The sequence below is a fragment of the Scomber scombrus genome, chromosome 20 (assembly GCF_963691925.1).
Source record: "Scomber scombrus chromosome 20, fScoSco1.1, whole genome shotgun sequence".
NCBI lineage: Eukaryota > Metazoa > Chordata > Actinopteri > Scombriformes > Scombridae > Scomber > Scomber scombrus.
This window is the reverse complement of record NC_084989.1, coordinates 14,402,326-14,429,192: the sequence shown is the minus strand read 5'-3', so window position 1 is coordinate 14,429,192 and position 26,867 is coordinate 14,402,326. Positions and strand designations below refer to the sequence as shown.

At 37.4% G+C, this 26,867-nt stretch overlaps 1 protein-coding gene across 1 annotated transcript in view; it reads right to left on the bottom strand.

The window, feature by feature from the left end:
- Nucleotides 1-26,285, bottom strand: part of vipr1b (vasoactive intestinal peptide receptor 1b) — a 46,884-nt gene extending 20,599 nt beyond the window's left edge. Inside the window, exons 1-4 of the mRNA XM_062441378.1 lie at nucleotides 26,144-26,285; nucleotides 14,683-14,773; nucleotides 10,786-10,896; nucleotides 107-207 (exon numbers count right to left, since the gene is read on the bottom strand). Of these exons, the coding sequence (XP_062297362.1) occupies nucleotides 107-207; nucleotides 10,786-10,896; nucleotides 14,683-14,773; nucleotides 26,144-26,197 (357 nt within the window). The 5' untranslated portion in view covers nucleotides 26,198-26,285. The remainder of the gene's footprint in view (nucleotides 1-106; nucleotides 208-10,785; nucleotides 10,897-14,682; nucleotides 14,774-26,143) is intronic.
- Nucleotides 26,286-26,867: the final 582 nt, after the last annotated feature.

The window sequence follows — 26,867 nt, the reverse complement described above, 5'->3', positions numbered from 1 at the left end:
CCATTGGCTCTCGAGATGGTTTCCCACGGTGTTGCTGAGTTGATTCACTACAGGACCAATGTGTATCTGTTCTGATGCTTCTTATAGACTGTGGTGGTTTACTTACATCATCACTGGTGCTGTTGAGATTGTACCCACAGTTCATGGCGATGTCAATAGGATGCATCTCCGTCCAGCCCTCTGGTGTGCAGGTTTTAGAGAGGTTACCTGGAGATGGAGACATAAAGAGGCCACAGCCACCCAGTCAGTAGATGTCTCTTTCATCTGTTCACTGAGTTAGTTTAAAATTGGTCCAAATTCCCTGTACTGCCATGAGAAATACTGTGATATTGTCGCTGTCCTCCTATACAGGCTTGTTAGGTCACTGCAAAAACCGCTGGAAAACCTTGAACTCCACAGACTGCTGTATGATGCACTCTCAGTAATGTGTGCCATTAATAACTTGTGTGTTATTATCTGTGCCTGCCAAAGAGCACTTGGCTGTTACAGCTACTGGTATGCTGATTCCTATCTTGCCACTCATTCAGTTGCAAACAGAAATGAACATGCTTGAGTCAAAGAATTATATGCATTAGAGGCAACATTAATATGCCTACAACATTATGACAGAAGTTAAGTTTGGTTTAAAGTGACTATAACCACGCTGTATAGGCAGCTATGTGCTAATGTTAGCATGCTGACAACAAGCAAACTTTGTTTCTTTTGTACAGGTTGGTGCAATTCAAGGTGTTTTACAGACGACTGACAAGTTGGTAATAAGACAGAACAAATGTCCCAAAAAAAATCAAATATACACAAACAGATTAAAATGTAATAAAACCAATAAAATAGAACTACAACTGCTGGGACCTTAAAATTAAAAACTGCCTCTCCAATATTTTTGTTTCACACTTACAAACAACTAAAATACTTGTGCCAGAGGATCTGAGAGGCTGTCCTAGTTTAAACATTGTAAACATGTCAGACAAGCAGACTCATGCAAAACAAATGTTTAAAATGAATGTGTAAACTGAAAGGCAACCAATGTAAAGAGTTCTGGTGTAACATGCTCTCTCATTCTGGTCCCAGTGACAATAATCTTTACAGGTCTGCTTACTTTGTTCCTGTTAGAACAACTGCTAATTAGCACACAAATACAGCTGAGGCTGATGGGAATAACACACATTTTGCACTCAGATGTTTGGTCACAAACCAAAGTATTGGACAAATTTTGGTCTGATAAAGGCGCTTCATAATGTGTCATGGGGTCAACAAATTCAATACAATTCCCCATGAGGGTAACATGAATGTCCGTACCAAAGTTCACAGCAATCAGTTGTTGAGATATTTCAGTCTGAACCAAAGAGATGCACTGATTGACCGATATCTATGTAAGGTCAGATTCAAGCAGCATCTGATGAAGATTATCATTGCTAAAATATTGGTTGCTTGGCAAGAGCGTTCAGAAAAATACACAGGTTATTATTTTTCTCTTCCAAAGACATATTACTGTGTTTGAACTTAATTGCAGGTGAACCGTCTTCTGAACGGGGCACCAGAAATAGTCTGTTATTTGGTTTATTCATGGGATTTATTCATGGTTTATTCATGGTTTTATGGAGCATCAAAGGTCCACGGCAACAGCTTAACTGAAATGAGACCTCAACCCAATGTGACCATCAGCCAAATTGCTCTGCACATGTAAACGTAGCCAACTATGACAAAATGTTATCATATTCCAGCAATGAGGACAACATGTGCAGCAGGAGGTTTGGATCTGGAAATGTTGCTCAGTCAGGGAAAGGTCACGTTTCCTAACGTAGCTGCTACTGAATTTGAGCATCATGCTGTGATGATGTTTGTGAATTTTCCTTTATCTTCTCTCCCTATCTTATCTTCAATACAATCCTCTATCAACCAAGCATACTTTCATGGCTGAGCAGCACACGCTTACCGCCAGAATCAGTCTCATTAAAGCATCCACCTTTTTTACCAAGAAAGATTTTTTTTTAAACCTTTCAAGGGAAACTGAATGAAAACATTGACTTAAGTAGATGTGAAGTCATCTTTCAGGCCCATGGACTCACATTCATTTGTAGTCTGGGTGGTGAGCTTCACTCTTTTCAGCAGATTTATAGCTATACTGCAGAATATTGCAGAATGGCATAAAGGAGGAGAACAGAAAAAGCACCCAAAAGCACAGCAACTCTACCTGGATTCAAGGCACAAAGAGACAAACTATCATAATATTCCTGCCAAAACTTTAAACCTGAATTGCCCTCTTCCATCATAAAATGAAGACAGAGCAGCAGCTCTACCACATGCAATGCATTGTCCTGCAATCCCTCCTGTTACCCTTTACAACCTTTCATATTAGAGCTGGACACACACTGAATATGAGGGTTAAAAATCCAGCAACAATATATTGGCTGTTTTGTTTTGTTTTTGATTTAGTTATGAAAGAATATTGAGATGAACTAAGTGAAAACAAAAAAAAAGATATCTATTGAGACACTTTTTAAATGACCTCAAACGTTTTGTTGAACTGCAGTTTCTCATTTTGAACCAGAACCAACATATCTCTGATGGTATAAAATCATCTGATAATACTGACCGTGTGTGTCAGTCAGGCTCTACTTCAGATGTAAATCTAGATAACATCAAGAATTATATACATCAACATCAGTGAGCACTAAATCAAATTACAATATGAAAATCAATCCAAGAAAAAAGGTGATTACTGTAAATATTCTTTTTAACTTTTCTTCTAAACTCCTTTCCTTCACTTTTTTGTGTGAAAAACTGGTGTACTGATTATTTCCAGTTGTGTGGAACAGGCCTGAGCTGTAATGTGTGTGATAATGTTGGTAGGCAGGGCAGCAGAGTCCCACAACATTCAGTAAACTGGTGCTGTGAGTGTTTCCCTTTGCACCTGAGACAACAAAACACCCAGTATCCAGCTGAAAATTGTTTTGTACTGGTTATGTCGTGGATATGTGTTTCTACTCCTTTGGTATTTTGTGACTACACTGAATGCGCAAAACAAAAAGCCTCCTTTCATCAAGCACAGTGATGATGAGGTGAATCCAGGTAAAAGCTATATTTGTTCATTGATTTTCCAGGCTGTAGATACAGACAAGCAGATGCTTTATTTAATGTAAAGGGATGGCTGAGTCGTGGATTTGCAAAAAGGCTGGGATTCAACAACAGCAATAGGTCACTAATAGTTTGTACATTCAGAGTGGATTAAAGTGAAGCAGGAGAAAGTAAACATTTTAACTCCAAAACTACATTTGTTTTTATTTGCAGACTGCAACATCTAGTCTCACAAAAAGTTACAATCACTTCAGTTTGTCTTCATTTTGCAAATTTTCGTAAAGAGGCTACATATGCAAGCTTTGAAAAACACACTGCTGTCTGAGTACGTTTCAGCAGCTGAATATATGTTCTGCACAGCTCTGTTGCTCTTTAATCTGATGCTATTTCTCAGCACTTGTAAGTAAAATATTCTGAGTGGTGATGAGGTGGGATGTAAGCTGGAGAAGAAGATCAGGTCTGGACACTGAATTACACACAATCAAAAATCTGCTGAAAGTGCTGCTGAAATTCCAAGAAAATTATGATTCGCATATGTTTGACATTCTCAGTTTGAAAGCCTTTCAGGAGCCATTTCGAGCCAATTCTGACTTCAGTCCCCAAATGAACAACATAGTTCTTTCTTACTTTTGATGATACATACTGCCTCACTCTAGTATGATCTCTGAGCTCCTACTAAAGTGAGGCAGGACTCCAAATGTCTCAGGTATTTAGGTTAAGTGGCTGCCAAGATAAACAAAAGTATAACTACATAACCAACTGTGAGCATATTTAAAAATAAAATATAACAAAATATGGATTATTTCCAATAAATAAATAGTATATTATTCTTAATTTTGGCAAGTACTCCCATAAGTAACAAAGCTGATATAAAAGTTTACATAAAAGAATCATACTTGAAGGTAACTTTTATAAGGAATTAGCTTTAATCTTTTAATTTTGAATAAAGTGACAAGTAAATGCAGGAAAAATGTGCAGGGATGGTCCTAAAAAGTACCATATGCTTAAATTCTACTGACCACTTGCTCTGGTAATACAAACTGCACTATAAATGCAAATGTTTCAATGTTTGTTTGGACCATTAATCACTGTCAAACACAAATCACAACAAACCTACAAAATAAAGAAACTGTCATGGTTTGTTCCGCTGTCCATCGACAATTTGGCTTAATGATACATGGCAACTCAAAGCAGTTGTCATCTATCATTCAGTTCTGCCTCAGCAGGAAATAAAGGTCTGAGGACTACTGTATGAATATTAATTTGTGTTTTCATTCTTGGGGGACGAAAACATTCTGCAATAACAGGAACGTCAATGTCCAGCAGCATGTTTTGGTGCTCTCACGGCTAAAATATCTCCATCTCAGAAAAGAAGTCGCTCTAATTAAAGTTCAAATTGCTACTGAGGTGTAACAACCACATGACAAGGAGAGTGGTAAATGTGTCTCTCTGATCTGCTCGACAAATGACTTTATTGATTCTGATATATGTCTGCTGCAAATGACTATCACAGTTCAAATTGCTAAATCCACAAACCCTGATAATCAAGGTAAAATATCAAATCAAGAAACTAGTCAAAATGTCAACCTGCTAGATGAAAAGTATGAATATCTCAGTGATGGAAATCCTCTTTTGAAATACTACTGACATTTGACTATGCTGATAACTAAAAAATCGAGCCTGTGAACAGATCTCAACATTATGTTGTGTGGCTCGCTTCACGTGTTTAGATAAAGGACAGGAATTTTCTGAAAAAACATATTGATATTTGTTCAATATTTATGCTTATCAGTGGTATTTAACAAACTTTATTTCCCATAAATCCAACACATTTGTGGGCTAAACGTATTAGCTCGAGGCAGGACAAGTTCCATGAAGGAGTTGTGTGGTTGTGGATGGCTCTGACACGTCACAACATAATGATAGCAGGAGGGAGAGGAGCAAACACTGTACACATCTTTACACTGCAGAAATTACAGCTAGAAAGTTGAAAAATGGCTTCATAAAATATAGCATTCGGTAGTTTTATGGATTAGGACAAAACCAGATTACAGTGAAATAAGTATCCATGCCTATAGATATTTTAATGATGCCTATAGTTTTTCTATGAGCTCAATAAAAACGATAATTAACAATATAATAATAGAATTTAATTTTTTCATAACAACTGCTGTGGAAGATGCAGAGCAGTCAAAGAATATAGAAAGTTAACCCAAGGAACACACTTCATTTTTTCAGAAAGACACAAAATCAGAGATTGCACTGAGTTACAGAAGCGTGTTCCCGTACATGCACAGTGGCATCTGCATTACACAAAATTATTCTCAAGAGACTGAATCTCTATTATTAGCCTTTGGAGCAGTTTCTAAACAATCCACCATAAAAACAAACTCTTCATGGTGAAGGAAGATGTCACCCTATGCAATAATTTGGCTCATTGATTTGCTTTTTGCTTTTAATAGCTTTTGGACAACAATGAAGGCCTGTGGCACAGAGGTTTTGGACACACACACACACAATACATAGGATCAATTCATTGTTGGTTGGGTTCTGCACATGTTGACCAGAAGAAAAATATAGGAAAAAATATATCCTTTCACAGAACCTTACATTCATGTAAACAACTGAACAAATACAGATGCTGCCTTATATCAGCTTTCACAACACTGTCTGTGCTGGTGTACCGTTACCTCACAAGTCAGTTCAAAGCATTTCTCGATTTTTCTGATTATTACCATCAGCTTCATAATCAACTGCTGTCACGCTGGCATCAGAACATGTGGGGTCTAAAGTGCATCCTCCATCTTTCAAGTGTCACATTTTCCTGTGTCTCTAATTTGCTGATTGACACTCTGAGGTGATAATGCCTGCATGAGTGCAGCAACACTCCCAAAGGCAAAAAAAGAAAAGAAAGAAAAGTTCACACGTTAGCATGCACAAATGGCTCAGTGGAGATAGAAATTTCACATTTTACTGGCTGTTTAATAGTGATGGATTAGCTTTTTAACACCCGCAAGATATACAACGGTGAAAGAGCACAGCCACATTTAGAGTTGTGGGATATAAACTCACAAAAATATGTAAAACAGTTGTGGTACAACCTTGAAAAACTTTGTGACAAATAACTTGAGAATGAAAAGTGACAGTAAGCCATTATGGGCAGAAACAGTCCAATAATCATTTACCCTATTTGTCATCCAAGTAGTGTATTAATCCTGTTGTAATCAATATAGTGGTATTATAAGTTGATAATGATGATAAATTAATCTAGATTTAAACATAATCATTCATTTTAAAGAGTATGCTAATTTGCTTTAATTTGCTTCACTTTCTTTCCCATAGTTGGATTAGAGAATCAATGGCACTCCCCTGTTTGTACAATATGTACAGCAAAAAGCACCTTATCTTATCTTTATTGTAAACCACTAGAATGTCTCTGACAAAATGTGACAAAATTCACCTTCAATCCCACCCACAACCTCAAAATGCTGTTTTTTCACTTTGGTTTTTAGTACAGATGAAACAAAAGAAATTTAACATGGTAATTAATGAGCTGTAGAGTTCCTTGTAGGCTTTTTTCCCCATGTTTGGACAGCACCAGACTATCTGTCCCCTGTATTTGTCTTATATTTATTCTTGTAATACATCCGTGGTCTTTGTGCTCTTAGCTGACCAGCTATTTTTAACTTAAAGCACACATAAGAATGAACAATTTTCTCACCTAACTTCCGGCAAGAGTCAATAAACGTATTTCCGAAAATTTCCCTTCAAGAGCTGTAAATTAAAGCTAAGTTTAAACTGAAATGTAAAGCTAATTCATGGTATGCACTAATCTTTTTATTTATATTTATATGTACAGCATGCTTGTCTTTTTGTACTGCAAGATTAACAACAAAACAAGAGAAAAATGGAAATATTAGTGTCCAAGATTCAGGGAAAAACAAAACAATTGCTCTGGTGCAAGAACAGAAAAAGCAGAGTGAAGGAAATTGAGGATTAATGAACCATTTGATTACATATTGAGGTGGAAAACAGTGTAGATTTGAAATAAACCAGCAGAATGTGTCCTTTTATCAATGAAACCCTGCTGAAATCAACCAAGTTAGTATCTTGTCAATAGTTGGATATTAGCACATATATAAGTCAGCGGGCAAAAATGAGGATTGATTTGCTGAGTCATTCAGACGGGCGCATGAGAGAGTCAGGTAAAAATCTGAGAGGTGTTGAAAAAGATAAGGAATGGTAATCCATCAGCACAAATTTGAAAATTGCTCTCTAAGATGAATAGTGATTTGGAAAAAGCTCTGGAGGAAAGGTTTCCTTCAGGTAGCAACACAGAACAAATATCTGGTGGCCACGCTAATCTGCACCATGGTTTACCCAGCTGTAAAGTGTATTTAATAACTGAAAATGGCATTCAAGTCAAATTTACAAGTCTTCCAAATCAATAAACCAAATAGGCGTTAAACCATGTGCACTCCAGAACGACACACACAAGCATTTTTTTAATATGCCAGTAATCAGCAGGACATAATTTGTCTATGCTTTCCAAATGACTTACTACTACTTATTTAAAGTTAGGCAAACTTTTTTGTCACGGCAACAATAAACACAACAGGGTTAATCAATTAACTCGACTCGCAATTGGAAATGTGACACTTGCGGTTGCAAATGGGAAGCAAACAGTGGACTCTTATAGCAAAGTCCACTTTTGCAAGTTTGGGTAAACTATCCACACAACCCGCCAATGGAGAAATTTGTCAACTTTTATATACACATCATATAAAAGTTACATACAACATCGCCACCTCTATGAGTCATCATTTCTATGACTGTTAGAAAGCATCTGTCATTCAAACATAACTAGGTCATTTCTGACATTTCTGAGCGACTGGCAAACCTATTGTGTCGTTTTTCTTGGGAAGACGGGTTTCAGACAATACAGAAAAAAAACCTATGTTCACAGGATGTCAAAAAATGTCCTATTTATTGCTTTAATGAACTCATACTATTAGATTGAGCTTTATAAAACTGTATTTAGATCAAATCACAGAATAATACTAACAAAACAACTACAAATATACATATACATCAAAACTGTAGCAGAGTGTAGCTGTAGTGTATTTTATTTAGTTTTATTTTAAGGGAAGGGTTAATGTCTTAATGGGTTGCTTTTATTTATTTTTTGACATGGGGTGAATATTTGGGTTGTAAATAAATTTGGGATAGTTGTTCATAAATTATATATGAGTTATTTGAAGAGTAGTGAGAAAGGGGTAGGGATTTCTTCTTACTCCTTTATGAACATTGTTATTTCTTGTTTTGTTTGTTTTATTTATCTGTTTTTATTCTTATGTTCAAAATAAAAATTCTAATTCAATTCCATAGTAATTTATTTTTTCCCCTGTTTGATTGTGTTTTTAAATATTGTTCTGGTGCATTTCTTTCCCTTATGTATATCACATTGAATTGCCTCTGTGTTTAAAAATGCAAGTCCTTGGCTCAAGATGGAAGCATGGAAATAGAAATCTCTTGACATTAAACAGCAGCAGTCAGGTGTCAAATGATAGGTAAAAATAGGTCTTCAAAAACAGCTAAAACATACTGGCATCCACTGGGAATAGGCCAAAATTTGTCTGAAGCAGTCTCTAAAATGACTAGACTCAGTATGGACCAGTTGCAGAGCATGGACGACTTGTACATCCCAATGTAATGTATGTCCCAATTATCTCACCAAGGCATTTGACATAATGCTTAAGTGGGCAGCTATCCAAGCTGACAATTTTCCTGCTAAATAAACTTAACATCTGAAAAGAGATCTTACACCTCAGGATGAGTCAATGCTGCAGATTAATTCAATAGAGACCTTGAGGCACCACGCTGAGTCTGGACAAGGACAAACAAACAAATGAAGCAGTAATTTCTAAATAGTGCCTTTGAGTGTTTTCATGTTCGCTGTGGTCAATTTGAGTGACCCACTGAGTATTTATGATTTTGTAAGCGGAAAAATTTCCTGAAAGCCCAAGATTGTGACATACGCTGATTCTTATAAAAATGTCAAAGTCCATGGAAGTTGTGTCCTTTTATTGTGATTTTATGGTGTATGCAAATGAAGAATTATTCATCTGTTTTGAAAAGGAAACAGGGGAATATCATTGGGACCAGAAACATCTTTGTTGTCAGTCACATAGCAACAGCAATCATATAACATGCTCGACTTCACATGAAATGTGACCCATCTCATGGCAGCAGTAGAAGCACCAGATTAACATAAACGCCCGAAAGAGAGCAGGTTGTTAGTCATTGGTTGGAGGAAGGCAGCAGCTGGAAAAGGGACATTTTCAAAAACAGGAATTTATTTCAGTCAAGTTATTTTGATGTCCTTGTTCCTAGAATAACATTGAAATGTGGCGACAAGAAATCATTCGCCATTCATAAGAAGGCGCCTTCTTTGTAGTCACCTAGCAACAGTGTTTTCATGGCTTAAAACACTCGAACACAGAGAACTTTCTGTATCACTTCCAAAGTTAAAAATTCAACCACACAAATTTGTTTTGAAGGAGACCACAGACGTCATCATTCTTTGGGGGTAATTGATGCTGCGTCAGAGAGCTGAAGAAGAAGGTTGACTGGAATTACGGCTACTTGTAGAGAGACAAAAAGAGATTTAACAAACCCCCAAAATTTAGTCAGTGTTTCTCTTTCTTATCTTAGGCCAGTGAATCAACTCCCGCCCTCCCCCCTCTTTGTTTGTGCTTGTTCCAACATAAAGGTTAAGCTGGATTCCTCCTTGTTTTCATAGACCCTTACTGTAATCTGCAGCTGAGTTGATATACACATTAAACAGCAGATTTTTCATTTGGTTCATGTAAATGCCACATGTTGTGTACAGTAACCTGTATGAACTTTTATCCTGGGTTTGAGGCACCTGGAAAAACCCAAACATGTATCTGAAACGTTGTATCTAATTTTTTTTAATGTATCACACTAGTTCACAGCATCAACACTGTAATGGATGAGTTTTTCCAGAGCGTAAAGGTTCTGCTGTTTAAAGTGCTGGATGTCTACTCTTCTTACTCTTTGAAATGAGGGGAACATCACATAAAAGGAAATGAAATTTTACAGATTAGTCTTGTAAATAACAACAATGTAATGACGCTCTTCATAAGGCTCATGAATCCACATCCACTTTGTGCTTAATGCATAAGAAGACTGAGTTTATCGCTTTGGGCATTCTTCTGGGTTTCTTATAATTTCGCAATGTCCTCAGGAGGTGCTGGCGAAACTATCAGTCTGATGACTTCAAATGTCCATTTGCACTTCATCTTCAGCATCTACCCAAAGGCTCAGCAACATGCAAATAAACTTTTAAATACCAGCATACTCACAGCCAGAGAAAATGTGAATAAAAATGGAGAAATATACAAATATGTAAGCCTGCCCTGAGATATTGAGCAAAATGACAACAGAAAATCTTGTTTTGACACCTGTAGGCTTGTTTGCCTCACAATAAATTATTCCATTAATACAGCAGGACTTAAATTACTGATATTTAAATGATTTTACCAAAAGTTGTTAATGTTTTGACTGAATAGCGCTCTACTATTCCTGATAGTCTGAAACATGATAGTACACAGAGAAATTAAAACAAAAAACAAATAAACAAAACAACAACAAAAAACAGTCCATAACTGAAGGGAGATGGTTTACCTTTGTGCTGGTCACTGAAGTAACTGAAGTAAGTCGGACACATTATTGTAACCACCTCTCCGACTCTGGCTGAGGGCCAACAGGCGATTATATCCCACATGCCTTGGCAACCTGCCAGGAGAAGACAATTAACACGCCATCACCCTGAAGTTACACACACAAAAAGGTTTTCTCAGCTATCCTTGTTAGGACACTGTGCATTGACTTCCATTCATTGTGGCACTGTAGCCTTAACCTTGACCTAACCTCAATTCACACCTCACCTAAAACCTTAACCAAGACTTGTGAAATGACATTTTGCCTCCTAAGGAATGGGCTTTGGTCCCCATGAGGACTATTGGTCCTGACAAGGTTGGTATTTATACCGGAGATGGTCCCCAAGAGGTTACAAAAACATCACCACACACACACACACACACAAAATCAATGCTGTGGTGTGTGTGTCTAATACAACACATAAGTAGAAGGAGCATTTTTTTCAGTTTTAATTCAGAAATAAATGGTAAGTGATTTTTTAAAAATAAAATAGTCTTGGAAAGAAACATAAATCAACTTTATTGATTCATTAAAATCCATATTTAATCAGTTTGTCATTTCTATGAATGCTTTTTTAACAACATCAAAAGAAAAGAGGATTAACTCCCCTGGATTTTCTTTCTAGCCTTTGTATCTTCAGAATATACCATACTTTTCAGGAGCTACTTCTTTTTTCATGACTGTCATGTATTTCAGTCCATTCTTTTTGAAGATCATTTAAGAGTCCTCTGTATATTCCACAGGTGTTGTCACTTGAGCCTAATTAGACCTCTACTCTGGACGGTGTGGACTTGTACAGACGATGCTTGATTGACATCTCCCTCACTCTTCTGCTCATTCTTGTACTTTCAAGTGTAAAACTAATTATAACTTCGCCACTTTTAATACTATACAGATTTTGGATGAAGGTCTGATATCACACCTCATTCAAGTTCACTCTAAAGTGAGCAGGAAATTGAGATATCAGACATTTATAAGTCATTGCCTTTTTGCATCATCACTGACAGATGTTGTCTAAGAAGGCTAATATTTCCATACTTTAGATGGTGGTATTGGCATTCCTTATAGTGCAATATAACAGAGTTATTTTGGCCACAGTCTTTACATAAATGCCAGCAAAGCTTTACCTGACCTCAACCTGAGCAGAGATCTAATCAGCTCGAATTAATTGAAGACACCTGTGAAAGTGTGCAAGACCTTTAAAGGATAGCATTCAAGTCAGTCTTAAAACAACAGTCAGGTGTCCATATGAACACTGAAAGAGGTTTTCTTTGCTGGAATCATTCCCCCTGATCATACTGGCCGTTAAAATATCCCCTTTAAATGAGTTTTCAAAATGCATATAAAAGTTGATATGAAGCTTCAGCAGTCTGAGTTCGTCATATAAAGTGGATATCTGACACATTTACTGTCTTTTTAGCATCAAAATTCTCTCTTTGTATTTCCTCAGACAGTGTTACCCTGCTGAGCCGTAGTGGAAGTATAGTAACAAAAAGAGGAACTTTGGCACTAAAAAGACTGTAAAGTTGAAACATCTATTTGACTCATTTGGATGACTGAAGCTTCATCTAAGCTTCAGATAAACTTTTATATATATTTTTTGCACAGAAAGACTGTGGATTTTATTCCCTCATCACTTACATTGTAAATACATTATGGAGGGGTCATCTAATGATCAGTATGAACAGAAGGAATGATTACAGCAAGAAAAACATGTCAGTGTCCATGTGGGCACCTGACTGTTGTTTTAAGACTGACTTTAAAAATTGTAAATCTGTCCTTTTTAAAGGCTAGAAATGACCTTCTGTGGTTAAAGCACATATAAAGTATAAGCATAAATTAAGTGAGGATGTGGTTATCACCCAACACTGCCACTCAAATTTATGAAAATATGTAATCATGACATAAAATTGACACAATGATTAAAATGAGAGTTGAGCACCCACAAGTCCTCTGTATGAGAAACAGTCCGCCATCTGAATAAACATGCTTAGTGATACGCTCAACAGTATCAGTGGAATATGAATAAGGTGATGGATTACTGAAGTGCTTTTAAGAAGATACCAAAAACTGATCTATATTAGCTTTGACAGCTCATTGTAACAAAAAAAGCACCATCCCACACCACATACTATACATACTGCAGAGTGCATTAAGTGAATATATATGAACTGCTTGCATAGAAACAGCTTTGATCCTTATCTATGCAATGACACTCATTTCTCTACCTCCCTATCTGCTTCCTCAACAGGAAGGTAGTGGAAGTTGCTCTCTGAGGTCACATCCCTAATACTGTAAATGAATTAACAGTGAGTGCTTTTGTAAGAAACCATACATTCACAGCCTGTGCTTATGCAACATATTTACACAGATATTGTCTTGCAATTCCTAGGCTTCCATAAAGGAGAACAGGCATAAAAATGAAGGGGAGATGGGAACATTCACTGATTCGTATCGGTGCACCGGCATAAACATGCACAATTCATTTGCCCTGATTTAAAAAGTGTGTACTGTTTGGGATTAACTTGTGTGTCTTTGCATCAGTAAAATCCAATTTATTTATATATAATTATTAGTAGAGGCCCTGTACTTTTATTATTTAGAACTGTGACCAATAATTTGATATTTAGATTGATTCCTCCTCTCTAAACTGCTTTTCAAGAGCGGTAGCAAGTGGTGTTCTGCCAGAGAGCACTACACCACACAGGACTTATAAAAAGGCCTGTTTTCTGACAGTGTTTTTTCAGAGGCCAAAAAGAAACAGCATAAATGAGATGCTTACTGAGTTGCAGTACTAGAGAAACAAAAATGCATTGTAAAAATGGCACTTTTATTTGTTAATTTTGCTGTTAAATTTGCTATATGCTTCAAACTCTCTGTATCATAATGAACTGCATAGCATCATTCTTTTGCTTTGGATCTAATCACATTGTGTTAAATCAAATTGTGTTGAATTGTAATAGGGGTGAATTGTATCCTATTGTATTGATAGTTACTTCATATGTATCTTTAATGAGTTGTTGGCAATGCATCGAGATCTCATCGGCCTCAGTGATGGAGATGCACATCCTGAGTATTCTAGCATATAGTGCTAAATATAAGTTTTTACAAAATGGCTCTTGATATCATTCCAAAGACGCTGTCTACACTCTGACAGAAAAAAGTTCATAACTGTGCTTCCTCTTCAGGTATCTGTCTGTCTCAGGAATGGTTCATTGCTTGTGTTTTTGTTATTTCACACTTTCGCGGAGCTTCACTTGGGTGTTGCACGTCTGTGCACCCAGCTGTTGACCTGCACTGGAAGGTTGACATTAATTTCAAGTACAAGTTTTTTGTTTCAGCTTTTAGGCAAATCGGAGCTCAAAGGCTCACATTATATCTTGTTGATTTATTCTGTATAAAAATAAAAAGTGTAAATATGACAGTTTGTGGTTTTATGAGGAGGTTATGTGCCACTATTTCTTGGCCGGTAGCAGTCATTTCCTGGAGTCTTGTCATCACTGTAATTGTGACAGACAAACAGCAGAAACTTAATGTGTTAATTAGTGAGCTTTAGAGGCTTTTAGAGTTTTTACGTTTTTTATTACTCTGTTATAGCTTACAATCCTATAGCTCTGAATATATAGAACATAGTTTCTTTATCTTAGAATAAAATGTTATTTTAATCTGCTGTGATGTGAAAAGTTGTTCAACTATTCAACTATGCCTCTGGAAAACTGGTCTGGTGCTTTATCTATATACCCCCACACTATATTACCTTACCTCACCATTTACTTATGCATGCTGTTCCCTATTTTCTCTAAATAGCCCGCTGCACACTCTAAACAGTCAGAGAGCGGAAAATATGTTTTCGAGAATGACCTGAAGTGACGTTCCCAAAGGTGCTGTTGTCGCAACGCTCTTTCTCCAGTTCGATCTCTTTCACCACGTCACACATCTGCACTGATAACACCTGTGGAAGAAAGCACATGGAAGTGTCAAGAATCGAATATGCTTCCATCACACCACAATTAGGCACTGAAAGAATTCATATTCAGTGAGGTCAAGGCCGGAAGGCAGTTTACATGCCAGGGAGTATGTCCTAGTAAATATTTTATTTTCCCTTTATCACATTCCTGCAACCTTTCATGCAAAGTTACCTATTAGACTGAGCCCCTGCTAATAATGCAGTAAATATACCGAAATGTTATTTTTGTCTGAAATCCAAATGGAGCTACTTCTTGCCTGGCAAATAGATGCCATCATGCAAATGGATTAGGGAGTGGAGAAGTGAGCCACCAAATAATGTGCTGCGATTGTTCATCTGCATCAAGAGTGGCTGAAAAATGCAGGCTGACAGCCACTGGGTCAATGAAAATGTGTAAGATGAGAAGGTCAGTGGAGATGTAGAGAGAGGTAGAGAGAAGCAGTTGATGTGTATTCATGATCTCTCAGGGAAAGACATCACTCTGTACCCTGTTATTAAAGCTACAGTGCTTACAAGACTGAAAGCGGTAAAGGTCAGAGTGAGACAATCACTTAATGTATTTATAAAGTGTACATTTCATGTTCTTTAATTGGTCCTTGAAGATGTCTTGTTTTCTGTCATAATAAGCCTCGACCACCCTGGCAAAACCAAACATGAAGTGATCCTCAACAATCATCCAGTTATGTCCTGTTAAGTTCAGAGTTGGTTTCTTAGTAAATGTGACATTGCAAAAAGCAGTAAGCAGCACACACAGATACTCCAAACTACCATTAATGAAAAAGGACACATCTAAGGGAAACTTTAATGCCCTTCTTCTTAAGTTCCAACTGAAATCCCATTTAATCATCCTTCTTTGCACTAAAAATAATGTCAGCATGTTTTTAACATATTGTTAATAGTTTTGTATAATTACAATGAAGAAAAAAGGTCTTTGGAAAAATATCAGAAATGCTTTTTCTTTGTCTCGGCCAGCTGGGCAGGCATGTCGAAGGCTTGCTTTATTGAAGTTAGCAGGCAGGTTGCAGGTGTTGCACCATACAGAACAGAGACAAAATAAACAAACTGCTCTAGCTACAAGATATGGACAGGAAGTTTGTCTCTAACAAGAATTTTTAAGGGCAATGACCAAACCAGACCAGAATCTAACAGGTCCAATGTGACATTTTCAGGTATGTTAAAATGCTGTTTAATGTGCTGCAGCTGCCTAGCCTGTAAACTGACATTAGTGATGCACTTTTCTCCTGTAAATATTTTTGTTTGGTTGATTTGTTCATTAGATAAGAAGGAGACTGTAGCAGAAAAGCTAATGTGGGTTGCTGTTCAGAGTCTGTGGCTCTTGTGTTGTGTAGCAGGATGCTATTAGGCTCAGTGTGACGTAATAGGGTTAGGGTTGTAATAAAAAGAATCAAAGAAATCAAAGAATTTGAGATTTATTTCCCTATATCAGCTTCTTTTTTTAAAGGAGAACACCAGACAATGTATGCTGTAGTAGACAAAAAAGCTATTTAATTTCAGTTGGACTTTAATGTTTCTCCCATCCACTTATATGTAATGAGACTCACAAGTTGTCACTATATCAAGTAAAGATAACAACTTCATAAGTACCTGCTGTGCTTTCTGTGTTCTAGTTGTTCAGCAATATCACATAACAACACAGTAATTGCTGCAAGAGCCACATAATTTTGCTCTGTTTCTGTCAGCTCCAACATTTGTGTCACAGTTAAAAGGCCTTTCCATTGAAATGTATTCAGATGGCCCAGTTAAAGCAACAAGGCGTGGCATACATTTTTATTCCGCTGAAAATTGGTGCATGCTGAGTTGCTTTCAGGTCAGATCTGTGAGGTCAATTCAATTTAAATATATTTTGCCATGATAAACCACTCAGCATTAATACTGCGTTTTTCTGTGTCCTTGGTACATATGTTTAAAAAAACAAAAACCAAGACCATTAAAACATATCAGGCATTGATTATTAGTATAGTAATTATTAGTATTAGTGTTTTGAAAGCTAATGCACTACTTTAGTTTATTCCAGTATAGAAATGTTCTTGTAATGTGACGTGCAGATTAAAGTTCACTGTCTATTCAGTTCCTTTAATTCTGTCCACTATGCTGTCAATACCAACCATTTGCAGACCAAGTCTACCCAACTAAATGACAAAATATGTCATTGCCTTCTAAAACAACACGTACAGTAAGGACATTTCCTGGTCTGTCAACCCTGTCAGCTGTATAACATTGTTTGTCATTGCTTTCCAAAACCTCTTACAGTTGACTGTTACATAAATGATGACTGTGGTTGAAGTTAGGGAAGGATGACAGTCACAGTTAAAGGAAAATAAGGTTTACTGTCAGTAAAAATAATCAGTGATCGTCCTTGTATAATTCCCCTCCCCCCATGAGATTTGACAGTACCAGTAACAACATGAGACTACTTTCACTACCAAAAAAGATGAAAAAAGCTACTTTCTGCCAGGATGTCTTTTTATGATACTACCAATAGGAATTGCCTATGTCAGAAGATGTTAAAATCCTATACCTACAGCAGTGGCTTTAAATATTTGTCTCAAATATGAAGAATCCACATTAAAGTCTATTTTGGGAGTTCTAAAGATAAAGGTTTTTAGTGCTGAAAGGAGTGTAACTGATTCCCCTAAAACACTGGATGTGCTGCAGTAGCCAAGGGAGCCACTTTTGACTCATGAACATCACTACCAATACATTACAGGCAGCAAAGGCAATAATGTGCATTATGCAATGCCCCCGATACTAGGTGAGCAAAATTCATGTAATATGTGACAAAACATGCAGGACATACAGTACAAACTTTAAAATGCCTCCATGCTGTTTACAACCACTTCCGCACACTGCCCTCTCTGAGCTTAACTCATTGCCTTACTCACTCCTATTCCCCCTGTGGATGAGGTCGTCCTGACACTATAATAATCCAGTGAACTGTGTTCACAGGAGTCTTTGCCTGCAACCGATTACAGTTGAAAAGCCAACATATACTGACGTAATAGCAGAGCACTGGCCAGGAGGCAAGAGATTAATCTAGTAACATTATCTGTGCAAAGCAACATGGATAGAAGAGGAAATCTGTGGGTGGGGAGACCCTTTGATAACCTTATTTTTGATTAGCATGAAATTGATTGTGAGGCAATGTAACAATGGAGCACTTAAGAGAGGATTTCAGTCCAAAAGACCCTCGGAGGGGAAGGTAATACCTTGTGAACACAGTGCACTTTAAAGACATAATATAATATTCAACCTGCACAACCTATTCTGAGTTTTATCTGTGTCTAAGATGATTTAACATAATGTAATCCTAATGTCAAATAGAGCTGCTGTCAGGCAATCCAAGTAGAAGTATAATTACTTTGTAAAGAATTGGCATATTTTACAATATGGTAAATGTATGAAAAATCTGATGTAAAATAATCAAAATTATGTTCAGTACATTGAACTTAGTGCTGCTATTATGATGAATTACCAACTGTGCCAAGAGGTTAACTGCCTCAGGCATGCAGAGATCCCAGAAGCCCCAGGTGTTTGGTATATTGATTGACTGCACATTAATTACTGCAAATCAAGTCAGGCAGGTCCTGCAATATTATCTAATTGAGGGCCTGTTTGATGGAGGGAGCATGCTAGTTTCAAGACATTTATTATTTTGTGCACACAGTGTACAATATATAAATAAAGATATGTTTTCATAGGGATTACCACAAACTAATTAACACAGAAAAGCAGCCAACAACTCCAACATTAATGCACCAACCAAACACATTTCTCACCAATTTAGTGATGGAACTGGGAATAGATAATAAGACCTACCAAGAAAATGTTAAAACAGGCAAGCTTACTTTAAAGCTGCACTCATCAATATTTTTATATTAACAATTATTCACATGACTGTAAGTTGAGCAAAGTCGCTCATATTATAGAATTCCATACTTTGGCATATTTTGGCTCATTGCCTTCAGTTTTATGGCTCGCAACTTCACTGTTTTGATTGACTCTCTTCTCATCAGTGTTGTTTTCAGTAGCGGTAGCATACAGCTTTTTTCAACAAATAAGCTCTGATAAACCCACTGTAAACTCCCTGCCTGCCACCAGACAACAGAAAGACAAAGTTATCGACTAGACACTGAACATAGAGGAGCATTTCACAGCTACAGGGACTGATTCCCTCTGAAGTTGGTTGGGACCAAACATAGCTCAAATGACATTCACCAGGTTTCCAGATATCTCAATTTCAGTATGAACTTCTTGAATCTTTGTTTCTTTGTGTGTACTGGATCCAAATTATTTGTAATGTCACAAATCCTGTAAAAACCCATCAACCCCCCAATGAGTTCATGATTTTTCCTAAAAGAGTTTATTAATCAGCTGGTGAATTATAGGGGTTGTGCAATAAAAGACAAAAAATGATGATCATTTATACCTCAAGCCACAGAGGGGTCACTTTTACCTGTATAATGCCATGCTCAACATTCACGCTAAGTCTGGTTGCATAGCAACAGCCATTGTTTGGACATCTTTTGACAAGCAGGCTGCCATACCACAAGCTAGAGATAGCTAGATTTGATAGAGGAAGAATTGTGGTATAAAAAGCAATTGCGCAAAAGACAATGAAAATGTGCATGAGGTTCCTACATACACCATATGCCAGTTGTGAGGAGTGTGTGTGTATCTTTCTTGAAAGGGTGGACAAGGCACAGTTATTTTACTTTGTAAGGAAAATGCCTGTATTGCTTCATATACCAAGAGCTTATCTGAGAATTTTCCAGATACATTCTTCCATCATGACCTTACAGTTTTCATGCATGCCTTCAGTGTTCTTGACTGTGGCAGCTTTGAATTACTGGTGTTCAGGTTTGCTGTTGTTGCACTAACGAGTGAGAGTGGAAACTGAAAAACCTGTTAAGTTCATGTTTATTTGGTCATAGAGTTGTCATATTTCCCAACCCTACTTATCAGCAGTTATTTTTATACACACAGATAATTTAGCACAAACATGAGCTGCCAGAGCATTGTGTGTGTGTGTGTTTTTATCTTCTACAATCATTACATTATTTAAAGGTGTTAATTATTTTGTTGGTTGTTGTAGACTACAGTTTTAAACTTTAAAATGCATTAGACCTTTTCAATCTGTAGAGAAACAGCCTAAAGCAGTTGTAAAAAACAAAAACCAACAAACAAACAAACAAACAAAAACAAACAACAACAAAAAACCCGAATTTTGAACAGTTATTTTGTCAAGTCTTAGATGAAAATGAACAACTTAACTGCTTCAAGAAATGACATATTTGCAATTGCTGATTGCTGTTGTGGTAGGGGGTAAAAATGAGTACCCAGAGAAGCATAGAGAAACTTCCCACTTTTTAGATTAATGTGATAACAGTCTTCCAGTGTCGAACTTCGCAAAGTGAAGCTCATTCAATTGTAGGAACAAGAGAGAAGCATTTTTTCTAGTGGAGAGGCAGATTTTAAGAGGAAGATATGGTAATATTCAGACACAGACTGTGGGTTTTCTCCAAACTCAAAAGCTAAAACAATATATACATAAAAAAAAAACACTGATAACCCAGATTTCCAATTCAACATGAAATGAGAATGTAGAACTTTTTTGTCTCTGTGTCTTCTGGCTTTTGGGAAATGCAGCCCAGTGGCAACCAACCTGAAGTTTCCCGAAAACCCCTTAATGCTTTATAAACAAGGGTAAAACTAGAGCAAAGTCTCTCGTCGGGGGGGAGAAAACAGACAAGATAATGGAATGTGTGCATGGTCTTGTAGGCTGCTGGGATCAAGCTCTCTTCATTGCATGGAGGTAGTTTATTAGTTCATGTGTAACCCTGTATATTGTGAATAGAATCCGAGTACACAAAGAGGGAGACCAATGATAACAAAACAGTAAAGGGCAGAGTATGTGATTTATGGGAATCTATAAAGACACAAGAGGAGGGAAGGTTCCTGACTGATCCTGATTTACTCTCAAGCTCAAGAAGTTGAGGACATTTAATAAGTGTCTGCTTTTTAGACATGCTGAAAACGTACCTACAATATTGACACTCTGGACAGCCCAGCCAAGGAGATCGCTATAGTGGGTAATGAATCAAAATATCAATCCCAAACTATGCACATGATAAGTGGACCTCTGCAAAGCTTTAGGGACACACATACAAAGTGTCTCCCTGAGCAAAGCATTGCATAAACACCTGTCAGCTTTGGTAGTTTGTTAGCACAAAACTCATCACTATGGCTGACAGACTGTTGCTTCAAGCTTTTAGTGATTGTTGTCATTTAGAATGGTTGCCCGTCTTGCCTTGTTTGAGTACACGATAACGATCAAATAAAAAACGAGAAAAGCTGACAGGAAAATGAAAAGAGAAGCTTGTGTCTGTGTGTGGCCAGAAAAAGCAGAGGACTGTGTTTATTCCTATCACACTCTTCATTTGGAAAGCAACATCTACAGCATATCATACACCAGGGTTGCCAGCTGTCATGCTTCTGGCGTGTTACACACAACTTTCACCTTTAGTCTAATGTTCTCACGCTGCTCAAACAATTCTCACGCCAAAACACTGCAACAGCAACACAGATGAACAGGCAAACGTATTATGGTCAAAGTCTTTCTGTTCTTTCTGTTTCTGACAGCTGAGCATTTGAAAACTAATTTCATATGAGTGTCTCCATGGAACTGCAATTTAATTTACACTCTGATTGGTGCACAACATTACAATATCTCCATGTTGATTATTATTATTATTAGTTATAGTTTTATGAAGGTTTTATTTACACAATTTAGAAATGTAATGGAAAAATTAACTACTGAATATTTTTGTTGTTGCAATTGTTTTTGCCCAGATACAATCAACTTTTTCCTTTTGAGGACCCAAGGGACCAGGACAGGATTTCAGATGAGTTTCAGGAGTACCAGATGCAGGAGGATACAGACATACCTGACACTGTCTAAAAAAGTGCCCTGTTGAGTGTTGCTCAGGAAGACCGATTCCATCATATGAACATGGTGTGTGCACACTTCACTACGCGGAAGAGTCAAATAACCAGTAAAGAAGCGTTATTATGGACTGCTTTTCTTGGCAAGACTCGTCCTACTCTACCTCTTATTGGCTCATACTTTTTGTGTTCATTGCTTGGGTTGGTTAGGTCTAGGCATGAGGAGTGAGATTGGTTAGGGTTCCAGTAAGGGAGGATCTTGCCAAGAAGAGATCAATGATGTTTCCCAGACTTGGGAAGGTGGCATAGCTTGTTTTATGCCTACCTCCCTCTACAGATGCATAACGAGTCCTCTCAACAATTTGCGTGAACAAACTTGAGACTTTTTGCAAGAATGTAGCTTTAGCCTCCGTTTTTTAGCATTGCCTAGATCATATGAATTTTTAAGAATTTACTAAGAATTCGAGAGTTAAATCAACACCGTTACACAGGTCTTTCAAATACTTAACTACATTTTAGTATATCTATTATGATTCATTCGAAATGTTTCGTTTGGTTTCTATCACTTGGTGTCATACCTAGAAAGAGGCATGAAGTCAATATCGTGCACGTTCACTTCTCTTCTCCCATCTCCTCCTCTACCATCTGCATTGTTTTAAACAAGTAATGCTGACATCCAGCCATTTTTTTTGTGCTTCCCTCAACAACACATTTCCTCACTGGATATATTAATGAAACATGTCAGGGTATGTTATTGTAAGGCAGCCGTGTAGGACTGAGCAAAGGACATAGATGTAGCATACCAGGAGCACACCGGAAAGCCATTAAATGTTTTCCACACTAGTGCCTATAAGAGGCACTAAAATATGTCAACAAATGACGCATCTGGTTGATCTTTTAAAGCCTCGGGGTGGGCCAGACATTCGAGAGTTGACAGAGGTGAGGAGGAAGAAATTTTAACAGTCACTTTATTCTGACCATTCTGCATGGAAAGCACTTTCCTGACAGACATTAAGGAACCCATGCTGAGTGTCAAATGACTAAAATCCCCCCAAAGCCACGATCATTATCATAATCAGACATCTTAAGCTTCTTAGACTTCTTTTCATTTTTCTTTCACATATTGCTGAACAAAAAGAATTGTCATCCCTGATCACTGAAATTACGCTGATATCTGTCAGAGCAGTCATAGATAAGATGCGCAAGTGAATCCCTGCCAGCAGTTATGGACCATGAGAGGACCAGCAATGGAGCACTTCTGACATTTTTAATGAAGATAAGAGAAACAAGATATAACTGCGGGTGACACTTGGTCTTGGCGAGCCTATGAAAAGAAAAATCACCTGAGGTAAATGCAAGCCTTATAACTTGACCCTGCAAGTCAAAAGCCCTGCTCTATTAGGTCTAGGTTTTGTGTTGTCCACTATTACAGATCAGATATCAGATATCAGATATATGGATGTATTTGAGAGCTTAACATTTTGAGTCAGGAACAATGAAAAGAAGTGATATCCTACTACTACTGTGTGTTTAGGCAGCTGCCAGAAGTAAACTGAGATAAGCTAACCAATCAAAAGAGAGCGGGCTCATCTGGAAGGAGGCCCTTCTTGTTTTACACTTCAAAACATGTGTATTGAATATTCCTGAGACTCACTCACTGTGGCGTCCAGCCCCCATAACAGAGCCGGGCTCAGGGTCAGCTAACCGGGGTCGGTGCTGAAGCTTGGTAGTTAAAAACATGTCTTTATTAATATTTTGTCTCAGTTATATGTGTATACTCTCCCGATTGACAAGGCTGCCACTGAACCTGCAAAGTAAAGTAGTTTCCACCAATGATACAATCTAAAGGCACCTCCAGTCAGACTCCATTCATAAATTCCAGGTTTAATGGGACTTGCTGTGGGACAACACTGTTTCCTGCCACAACACAATGTAAAGTGTTTTTGTGTGTTTGTCAGGCACAGCTGCATCATTCGGCTGACACGTAATCAGACTGAAATACCTTGATTTTCATAAAGGAAAAGAAAAAGAAAAAATGACGCTAATACTGCATAGATCGCATACCACACTATTGAGCCACCCTGAATAACCGCTGAGGAAATTCCTTCACCAAAACAGTTCAATCCGCAGCAATGCACCATCACACAAAGTCATGAATTAGTCTACACACATTATGACCTGTGGGATATCAGTAGGTTGATGTGTTTTATATATTAATATCAACACAAAGTCTGTCTGTGTATCATTATGAACATTACAATTAGTATACAAGCCTTCTATTCGACTGATTACAGGATTTAAACATTTAAACTAGGGCTGCAACTAACATTTTTTCATTTCTAAATCAATTCATTCAATTATTTTGTGTCAGAAGATGGTGAAAAATGTAAATCACTGCTCATGATGCAACCTAAAATGTCTTGTTTTGCCCCAACTAACTTCCACAACCCAAATATATTCAGTTTACTATCAGAGAGGACTAAAGAAACCAGAAAATATTCACATTTAAAAAGCTGGAATCAAAGAATTTTCTGCATCTTTTAATTTAAAAAAAAAATTACTCAAAACAATTATCAAAATAGTTGCTGATTAATTTCTGTCACTCAACTTATCAATTAATTGACGAATCAATTGCAACACTAATTGAAACTTTAACTGGTTTTATAGTAATCGCTACACAAGCAGTCAGAAAGAGAAGGAAATGACTTGATAAGAAGAGTTTGTTGACATCCAACTGATATTTCACATGGCACTTGTGTTCTGTTTTCAATGACCATGTGAAGAGAAAAAACACACATTTTATACACTGATTTAAGCTACTCTAATAATGTTTATTTAGTCACCTCAAGACTATTTGACTTCTTACTTACTTCTACACTCCAGATACAATCCCCATTATGTTGTGTTGGCTTTAAAGCTGGTCTCACTGCCCACTATTGAAACTTAATCTTCACAAGTACTGACTCAGCTGCAGACAAATGGTTTTTGAGTTGTTCTCAATGCCAGAAGGATGTTTCCTCTGTGAATTGAGCACGACCTTGAATCAAATAAAAGTATAACACGGACAATTAAATAGGGTGAGAGGCCAGTTTATTCAAGAATCACTTTAGAAAATATTTTTTCCAACAAGTTCAGGGGCCAGATGTATAAAACTCTGATGTTTCATGACTGAAATTGTGTGTACGCACAAAACCAGAAATACACATTCTTTTTGTCAGATTTATAAAGCTGTGTGTTGGGATGGTTGTGTTTTCTAAATCTCAGTCATTGTGGATGGGTGCATTACCTTCATTGACACTCTCACAGTCATCCATACATTTATGAAAACACAACCTTAAATTGCTGTTTTCATATCAAAATGCTGCTTACTCCACCTGTCTGTATATCTGTCAATGAAACAAGAGAAGAAGAAGTGCAAATTCCCAGTGTCCAACAGCCAGAGCAGCTGGCATTACCCGCGAACCATTACGCACAGCTTTGAGGCTCTTTATCGAGTCTATATCATTAATTCATCACATGGACCTGTAGACCATCATCAGCAGTGATATCTCAGAGACATAATCACTGATTAGTGTGTAGCTCTCAACAGGCTTTACAAGATGTGACACAAGGAAAAAAAGCATATTAACAGCAAGAGACAGTGTTGACTCAAATAAAATGTGTGATCAGATGTATCACACACACACACACCCACACACACACACACACACACACACACACACACACACACACACACACACACACACACACAAATGAATCAACACGAGTTTGTTACTGAGCCTTTGATTGGCATTTTACAAATCTCCATTTACTGTGTATACTAAACGATTCCGTGTCTCACCTTATATGTCATCTTCTCCTCCTCACATTAACCTCAGATCGCTTTACAAAAACATGTTTACGCCTGGTCTAAGAATGTGTTAAGTGCGCACATTCTGTGTTTATACGAGAAATTGCGTATGCATATTTGTGTGTACGCATCGTTTATGCATCTGACCCCAGGTGCTCATGTGAAGATTTTATGAAACTCTACTAAAAATAGATAGATAGATAGATAGATAGATAGATAGATAGATAGATAGATAGATAGATAGATAGATAGATAGATAGATAAATAGATAGATAGATAGATAGATAGATAGATAGATAGATAGATAGAACACACATCCCTTTGAGCTACCAACAAGCTGAATCATGATCTCCAAACTCATCTAAATTTGGCTGTAAAAGGTCTCATTGCGCTCCGTCTGTGCTGACAGAACAAATGGCTTTCATGTAAATAAAAACTCATTTCATGCTGTTTTGCGTGGACTATATTAAACTGTCTCTCCATCACACACACCATTAAAGACTGTTTTTCTTATACAATAAAATAAATAAGATTTTTCTTACTTTTGGCAGATATCCATAGAACAGCAGCAGAAAGAACAGCTGTGAAGCATCCATCCTGGATTAAGTTTTGGAGTTTTCTTTTTTTGCGTTTCCTTAATAATGGCTGAACTCCGTAAACGCGTTAAGGTGTGTGCGTGTGTTTGTGTGTCAAGAAAGCGAGACTGTGTTTGTGTGTGTGAATGTGTTCAGATGTGTGAGGTGAAACGCTGCTGTCGTCGCTCCATCGGACTGCGCTTTTCTCTGTGCGCTCATCCAGCAGGCAGGATAGCTGCTTCTGTACCCGCCCATTCACAACTCCAGACCGCATGTCCTCGGAGACAGTTTGTTACACGGCTGTCAGGCTGCCGGCGATGGACTCATGTGCTTTAAGGAAGATCTAGGACGGTCACTAATTGCCTGTCGTGTAACCCGTGGCTCCAATATGTGATGCCAGTAACCCCTAAAGCCCAAATCCACGGGGTGGGAATTGACTCGATAATAATATAGTAAGGAATTACCCGTATTATTTAATTGGTTAATGTGCTTTGAACGTCCAGCCTAAGAGAAAAACAGAGTCATGATTCCAACCCACCCAATCACAACTTTAACTATTGTTCCAGTAATATTGATTTCTCATTCTTTATTCATTAAGGTGGCTGTTTAGTTGTATTTTCTGCTACATTTGGGTTAATTATTCAAAAGAAATATTCTGTCAAATCAATTTAAACCCTGCCACAAAAATAGA